General features: G+C 35.5%; 1 protein-coding gene across 1 annotated transcript in view; it reads right to left on the bottom strand.

Annotated features, from left to right (window-relative positions):
* Window positions 1–2,996: 2,996 nt before the first annotated feature.
* clstn1 (calsyntenin 1) overlaps window positions 2,997–8,843 on the bottom strand; it is a 144,586-nt gene continuing 138,739 nt past the window's right edge. The window contains exons 16-17 of the mRNA XM_002940310.5: window positions 6,003–6,187; window positions 2,997–4,524 (exon numbers count right to left, since the gene is read on the bottom strand). Coding sequence (XP_002940356.2) covers window positions 4,345–4,524; window positions 6,003–6,187 — 365 coding nt within the window. The 3' untranslated portion in view covers window positions 2,997–4,344. The remainder of the gene's footprint in view (window positions 4,525–6,002; window positions 6,188–8,843) is intronic.

The raw sequence follows: 8,843 nt of genomic DNA, 5'->3' as shown, positions 1-8,843 counted from the left end.
TTAGAATACATTAAAAGTTTGAACTTAAATTTAGTCAACATACAGTAATAACTGTGATATTAATAAGGACAGAACTACACATTAACATAAACATGACAATTTCCAGACATATATTACATTTTCCAACATTTCAGCTTGTCATCTACATTCTCAAAACCACTTCACTCATTTCTTATATTAAATTTAACAAATGACATCTCTGGTGTAAAATGAAACCAAATCAGCTTATCTGCAGGCTCTGTATGAGAACTTCTAAACAGTGGAGATAATACATTTCTTACATAAGCGGACAGAGTAATTGGATTACAATTAAACATGCAGATTAGCTTGTCTTTGTTCCAAATTTAAAATGAGTCCTACTTGCTTCATAGTATCAGTGGTGGCAACACCACATTTAGCAAGCAAACAATTACACCACTGCTCTTAAGATGACGCTAATATATATCTTTATATGCTGCTGACACACAGTCCCTGCCCAAGTGGCGTTTATAATCTAAAGTCTTGTTAGATGTATTGATGAGTGCATGTTCCCAAAAGCAGTAATATAAGAAATAAAAAACCAGCACTCTGAATGGTTTTAATTCCAAAAGGTTTTTTTTTTTTATTAAACCATAACCGTGTGCATCTACAAATTGAATTTGTATTTTAACCATTTGAAATTCTGGTGCTTAATTTAATATACATATAAAGTTAATACTATGCCCCCTACTGTAAAATATATGGATATTATAAGTCACGGAGGATTGTTATTCCCATATAAAGACACAAGGCCAGTCATGGAACTCCAAGGTGACTTCTAATATCCTTTTAATATTTTTTGCTTAAAGTGATTTTGTCATGATTTTTATGGTGTCGTTTTTATTACTAAATTACACTAAGTACATTGCAAATAATTAATTCTACTATTTACAATTTTATTCTTCAACCAATAAATGATCCTGAGCTTTCAGAAAGAGTCAGCATTCACAATGGAACTGTGCTTTTAGATATTGTTTCTCCTACTCATATCATATTGTTTCTGCTTTTAGAAGTTGTTTCCACTACTCATATCAACCACTAGGTGGAGATTGAGAGAATTTTTCACAAAATGTCATGGATCTGTTATATTTTTACCTTCCCATTGTCCTGCTGATAGGCTGCTTGGGGTGGTGGTGGATACCACTCCAACTTGCAGTGCAGAGTGACTGAAGCATATTAGAGCACAAGTCACATGGCTGAGGGTGCTTGGGAAAGTAACACAAATGTCCAGACAATATCAAAATTAATTTCAAAATTAAATATAAAAAAAAAAAAAATCTGTTAGCTCTTTTTAAAAACAGATATCAATGCAGGACAATTAATTTTCCCCTGACAGAATCCCTTTAAAATTGACTTTTATGGGATCAAAGATATTTTACTGGCAATGAGTGGCTCGTGTATTATATATATATAACTTTGACAAAGGCTGGTGTTTATATATATATATATATATATATATATATATATATATAAAGGGTGGCACACCGCTTCAATCCTTGTCCGGGGTGCTCGGTAAGAGTTTAAATATTGAAAAAAAGACCAGCAACACCGGATCTATTGCAAACAATTAATTATGTATTAAAAAAATGCATGAACAGCCAACGTTACGTTTCGATCCGACGGGGACCGAAACGTAACGTTGGTTGTTCATGCATTTTTTTAATACATAATTAATTGTTTGCAATAGATCCGGTGTTGCTGGTCTTTTTTTCATGTATTAAAAAAATGCATGAACAACCAACGTTACGTTTCGGTCCCCGTCGGATCGAAACGTAACGTTGGCTGTTCATGCATTTTTTTAATACATAATTGTTTGCAATAGATCCGGTGTTGCTGGTCTTTTTTTCAATATATATATATAATAGTTGCATAAATGTTCACAGCTTTTACAACAATGCAAAACTGTAGTATTCATACCTTATATGAGTTAAGCAAACCACACTGAATTAACCAGAAAGTTAAAGGGATACGGTCATGATTTTTATGGTGTACTTTTTATTTCTAAATGACACCGTTTGCATAGCAAATAATTCACTCTACCATTTTATTCTTGAAACAAAAAATGTATTTTTTTTATAGGTAAATATTGGTGTGTAGGCAGCCATCTCAAGCCATTGCGCCTGAGCTATCAGTAGGGGCCAGCACTACACACTAGTACTGCTTTCAGATAAGCTATTCCATGTAACTGGTGAGTCATGAGCCAGACTTTAGTGTTATTCTGATATCTACCACTTATGGCACAATAAGTGTCAGAGAGCTGTTATTTTGCTACCTTCCCATTGTTCTGCTGCTGCTGCTGGCTGGGTGGAAAGGGAGGAAAATGAAGACCATGGCTAGCCCCATGTAAATTTTCTAAATTACATATTAAAAAATCAGTTTGCGCTTTAAAAAATAGATGTCAATGCAGGATTCTTCTACCAACTGATGCATTTTGTAAAAAAAAAAAAAAAAGAAAACAATAAAAACAACATTTTCTAATGATAGTATTCCTTTAGCAATCATTTTCTAGGTGATGAAAGGATTCATTAAAATTTGCAACTAGGCTTTGGGCAACTACCCAAAGCATGCACTATAGAAAAACCTTTATTTTAGCAGAAATGACAATATCTTAATTTACCCAAAGAAACCTAAATGTAAACAATTCATTAGGTATATGGTACACAAAGAATTTTAATTACATCTATTCTGTAGAGTATAATCTCAGATATGAAAACAATTTAAATTGTACAGTCATTTTTTAATTCACCAAGAAGAATTTGCAGGTCATAGAATAGCAAGTATTACCCAAAACCAGAGATGTCCTTGGTGTGCCATGACACTCACAAATGTACTTTAGTATAAGTGGGCTTATTAGCAATATAGACACATTGCTATGGCTGTAACTAAAGTGCCATCATCCAAAAGCTAGAGCAGCAAACATACAAATAATTATTTGTAACACATGGTTCAGAGGTTGAGTTATTGCAGTAAAATTATGCCCCAGCAACCTTTAGAATGAGAGTAGCTGTTTAAAAAGCCTTCTCTAAACTCCTACGCACGCACATAATTTACGACGCCAGTGAGCTTGGCAAATTGTGGAATGTACAGACCATTGTATATACACAGGTTAACACTTGCTTGGCATTACACTCACACTCTTTTTTAAAAACATGCACAACTATTAATGTGCACATAGGCTTCAAGCAATTAGAAAGAAGAATATTGGTTATGTGCATGGATTTCATGCTTGCTATGACAGTAAATCATATAATTCAGCAGAACTCTTAAAACTGAGGCTGAAGGGGCATGTCATCAGATAATCTCCATGCTGCGAGTCCATGTCCTATTTACATAAAATAAATCAGGTTTTAATTATTTTAGTTTTGCTACAAAAGATACTAAAATGCTTATTCTCTGCACACTCAAACAATCTGGCATGCACTAATTTGTTTGGAAAAAAACAAAATCACTTGTCTATACTAAGTCCATATGCTTCTATTAAAGGGCCAGTAACACAAAAAAATCAAACAATTTTGTATATTGTTTATTATCTTGCACTGGTTAAAAAGTGTATGTGCTATAGACGGCCAATTATAGCTTACATAACCAAGCTACTATGTAGCCATAGAGCTGCCATTAAAGTTTAAATGGTGTTGTAGGGCCAACATTTACCTAGCAGATAAAAGTGAGCTTTTAGAATACAGTGGTTTAAGTTAATCAGTGGAGAGAAACTGGCTCTGTATACAGCCAAAGTATGAAAATCGTTCTCATGTTAAATTAGACTGTTGCTATTTGTAGTTGTTGGTCAAACAGATTTGAACAACACAAATTTAAATGTAAAAACAAAATAAATATATATATATATCCAATGTTCAGAATCTGCACACACAGGGCTTAGGAGCACTTTAAAGAAGTTTATTTAGTGACACAGTTCTTTAAACTGCTCCTAGGCCCTGTGTGTGCGGATTCTGAACACTGGATATCTACTTAGACGTTTTAAGAACAGCGCCCAGGCATAACAGTTCCTAATGACGTGAGTGACGACACCTCTCTCATATATAAACATTTTCCACTTCATGAAGTTACTGGTCTTTTAATTTATGCATCTTCAAAAGCCAGTAAGTAATGGAGAATAGCATGTGCCCCTCTTGTATTGAAACACTGGTAAGAGAGGAATAATATTTAAAATGGATGGACCACTGTTAACCTTAACACAAAAATAACAAAACCATGGGTATATTTCCATACATAGTTAATAGGAAAGCATGCCACAAGCCTCTGGAATGGTTGTTTACACTGTTAACAATTGGAATATTAGTGTTCATTGTGGCTCCAGGGTAACAAAGATTAAAAGGTTAAGGTGGAGTCATCCCATTCAAGCTGTTGCTGCTTATTTATATTCTGTTGATCGCCTTCTTGTTCCTCATCTTCTTCTTCACTGCACTCAGATTCTGCACTTGTGATATCATCATCATCTCCTTCTTCACTGTCCTCCTCCTCCCCACTGCTTTGCTGTCCTTCATATGTCTGCAGAATGAAGACAAAGGGTTACACAAATGTATATCTTTTTTAATTTAGGTATCAGGAGATATCTGTTAAACAATATGTCAATGCTGGGTTTGCTTACAAAATAGAGAAATGATGCATGGTGGGTGTAATTATATTATTTACAGTATATAGCACCATTGAAGCACAATACTGGAATGTATTTTAAATGACAATACTATGAGTTTGTGCCAGTATGGTTTAACATGAAATATGCTAAAGACTGCGGTAGTCTAACTTTCCGTGTAAGATTAATAGTTCACCCCCACTACTGTGTTATTGTTGAAAAAAGCACATTTTTCACAAATTGAACAGTAAAAAAAAAAACACTATTTGCTTTACCACCAGCACAAGATTTTTAGATTACATGCACGTGAGATGTTAGATGATTAGTTTATCCTACTATTGGGCCTCTGTGATCTGCAGACTCTATAAAGAAATGCAATCCCTTTACTAACCGCACAATTTGTACTACTGTTTTGTTGACATATGCAATTGCCTAAAAAGGTGGGCAGACTTGATACTGGGGTTGCAGTGGATTTTATCTACTTAAATTTTTCTAAACTATTTAATATGGTACCACACTGTTTACCGATTAAATTAGGGAATATTGGCCTTGAACATAACTACTAATATGTATAATACAATAATAATATAAAAGTGATGCAAGGGCACCCATTCCAATTAGAAGAAAGGAGGTTCCATCTAAATATTCTGAATTCAGGATTTTTACTGTGAAGTTGTGGAATTCCCTCCCTCAACCAGTCCTGCTAGCTGATACATTATAAAGCTTTAAGAAGGGGTTGGGTGGCTTTTTAGCAAGTGAGGGAATAAAGGGTTATGGGAGATAGCTCTTAGTACAAGTTGATCCAGGGACTGGTCCGATTGCCATCTTGGAGTCAGGAAGGATTTTTTCCCCCTCTGCAGCAATTTAGAGCAACTTTAGATGGGGTTTTTTTTTTTTTTTTTGCCTTCCTTTGGATCAACAACCAGTTATGCAGGTTATATATAGGCATTAAGGTTGAACTTACGTCGTCTTTTCAACCTAACTTACTATGTTACTATGTGATGCTAAAAAGAACTTTCTAATTTGGCTAATGTTGTTAGTTGAGTAACTCTGGGGTCTGTCCTTGATTGATTCATTTAGTTCATAAATTACCTAGAATTACCTACGGTAGAATTATAAATACTGTATCTAGTTTTGCTGATGATACTAGTTTTTCTAACTTTTTTTTGTATTTATATACTATACAATGTTTCCCTTTGTAAGGTAAAAGTGCCCCCCAGTAAAGAGAACAAATATTGACAGCAAATGAAGTGGGAAATATTGAACCTGATGGTTGGGAGGGTCAATATGATCCATTATGTTAATATGTATTATGTGGTAATAAATTGTACTAGGGTAGAATGCTTATCTCCATTTTTAGTTATCTTCCAGAAAGAGTCAGTGCATAACATACCTCCATTGGGTTGACTGTTATTGTAAGTGCTGAATCATCCCAGTCCATCTCATTTTCCTTGCCTCCTTCTTGGTCCCTTAACGCACGCTGATGGGTCACACGGATACGAAAGACTCCCAGTATAATCATGAAGACAAGGAAACTGACACAAACTACAATTACAATAGTAGCAGCGCTGGGGACAACTGTGGGAAAAAAAAAAAAAAAACTTTCTTTAGTTATTTGTGCACCATGTCAACATCATGATTCCAATATTTTCCATTTAAAATATTTGAACTTTTGCATTTTACACACTTATAAATAGGAATGTACCAAATCTAGGATTCGGTTTGGGATCCGGCCATGACTTTTTCATCAGGATTCAAATTCAGCAAGATCCATGTGTCTGGTCAAACTAAATCTGAAAAATCACATGACTTTTTGTCACAAACACAGAAGTTAAAAAATTTCCACCGTGTGCAAATCATGCAGTTCTCTTTAACTCTCCTATTTGAATATGGAGATTAAGATTCGGTATTTGAATCTTTCACAAAGTATTCAGGGTTCGGCCCAATCACAAAATAGTAGATTCAGTGCATTCAGTTTTCTGCTACAAACAAAAATGTTAAAAATGTAAAGATTTGCCAAGATTTTGCATGTTAACTCTTATAACAATTTTATTAAAACTTTAAACAAGGTTTTATATAACACTCATTCAGTTATATTATTTATCCTTCCTCAAAATATATGATGCAGAAAAAAAATATTTTGAGCCTCCTAAAACTGTCATTATAACAGAGATACAGCTTTTATTTCAGTCCAGCCTCTGAAGGGAAGGTCTCTTCATTCTCCCACAGGAAATGGTCACAGCCAGAACTGTCAACCTCTCCTATAATTCCGGGAGTTACCCGATTTTGGCACCTCTCCCCCAGTCTCCCGGCACCCCATATAATTCTCACTTCTGGTCACTTATCTGATACTGACACTATGTCATAGGATGCAGGGAGTTACAGAAACAAACACCACCACTGTTCTGTCTATGAAGATTCTCATTCATCCAGGTCATGATATACATCTAGTAGAATTAAATGTCAAACAACTGGACTTTTATAAGTTTTTTGGAAAATGTTTCACCACTCATCAAAGCAGCTTCTTCAGTTTAAATGACTGGTAGGGAATTCCCCGGCATTTAAACCCCTGAGGGTAGTACAGTCTGTAGGGAGTGTGTGGGGGGTCATAATATTATATCTCATAATTTACTGTAGATAATGTTTAACACAAGGAGAACACTACACAACTGTGCAAACAGTTGTGTCATTATATGGTAAATAGCTTACAAATTACATTGTCAGGGGGGTTGCATGCATTTGTTTATGTGTTAACAACAGTATAAAACATCAAAGCCACTTTTTGTGGAGGTGTGATTTTCCCAGGGAAAAGGTGGATAAGAGACCCTGGATGTTTGGACTTGCAGACAGTTAGGATTGAGGGACAGCCTTGTAACATCTGATGCTGGTTCCCTATGCTTCTATTTTTATGTGACTGTATTTATGCTGTATATTGTTCATTGAACGAGCAATAAATATACTTATTTTTCTATAAATATTGCGCGCCTAAAGATTATCATCATGCCCCTAGACAGACAAGTGAGTCGGCACTTGTATTAACAGTTTTATACTGCTAAATTGGTAAGCAGTACCCAGTAACCACTTCCGACACAGTCACATACATCCAATCACAATGGTTCCATTGAACGTTTGTGAAGATTCTCATTCATATAGATCATGTTATATCTGTAGTTATTCCCATTCTGAATTGAGAAAGCCAGTTGGATGACTGGTGAAACGTCTTCAAGAAACACACAGCAAGTCCAGTTGATGTGACTTATTACTACAGAGGTTCCATAGAACTTATTCAGTTAGGTGTTGGCTGAAACTCACAGGTGTAAGAAGTTATGATCCAGTCACAATGGTATGTCAGTGATGCAGGTGTTAATCTTTCAAAGTACTTGACTGTACGTGTGAATTGTTGAGAAACTGCTGGGATAAGGATGTCAAAGCGGCATTGTAAGTTGTTGATAAGCTGTGTCGCAGGCCCCCTACTCTGTTCAGGGATGGTTTTTTCAGTCTGACATAAATGGCCACTTTCACGCCTCTTTCAAACCATCTGTCTTCTCGGCCCAAATTAAATTATTTCAACCATGGAAATGTAATTTAATCTTTATTAAATCAACAACCACAATATTGATGATTTTATTCACATTTGTTAAGAGTCATTTAACTATTTGACACAGTTTGCCATTGTGTGCTTCAGATGATCATTTACTCTATGTCAAATTAAAATTTGTATATATGCAATTAAATATTAACAAGTGTGAATTAAATCATTAATTTGCAGGTAAGAATATGGGACTAATATTTCGTGTCAGGGCTTTATTTTAATAAAGGGGGAAAGCGCTAATTACATTTCAGTGGCTGAAAGAAAAAATGACAAAACCAAAGAAAAATAATGTAATTTGGGGGTGATATGAGGAACAAGCACTGAAGTTGGAGGGAGGAGAATGAAGGTACAAGGACTGAGGGACGAAGGAGGAGAGAGGAGGAGGGAGATGTGAAGGAGGAGATCTAAGGGACAAATGTGGAGGGGGAAGAAAGGAGGCACCAGCACAGAGCCAGGCACAGGAGAGTTTATTAACGCTTGCAGCATCAACCCTGTCCTATCTGACACTGTAGTTTGCCGAATGCCAATGAGTCTCTTGCACAGCCTGGGAAAGGATGTACCATAAAGTGGGACTAATAGGATTTGGGGGAATTTCTCAATAAATCTGCCCAAAAACACATCTTTTTTTAAGCACAATCCTTC

Source organism: Xenopus tropicalis, chromosome 7 (assembly GCF_000004195.4).
Source record: "Xenopus tropicalis strain Nigerian chromosome 7, UCB_Xtro_10.0, whole genome shotgun sequence".
Classification (NCBI taxonomy): Eukaryota; Metazoa; Chordata; class Amphibia; order Anura; family Pipidae; genus Xenopus; species Xenopus tropicalis.
The sequence above is the reverse complement of the archived record's forward strand: the minus strand, read 5'-3'. Positions and strand labels throughout refer to the sequence as shown.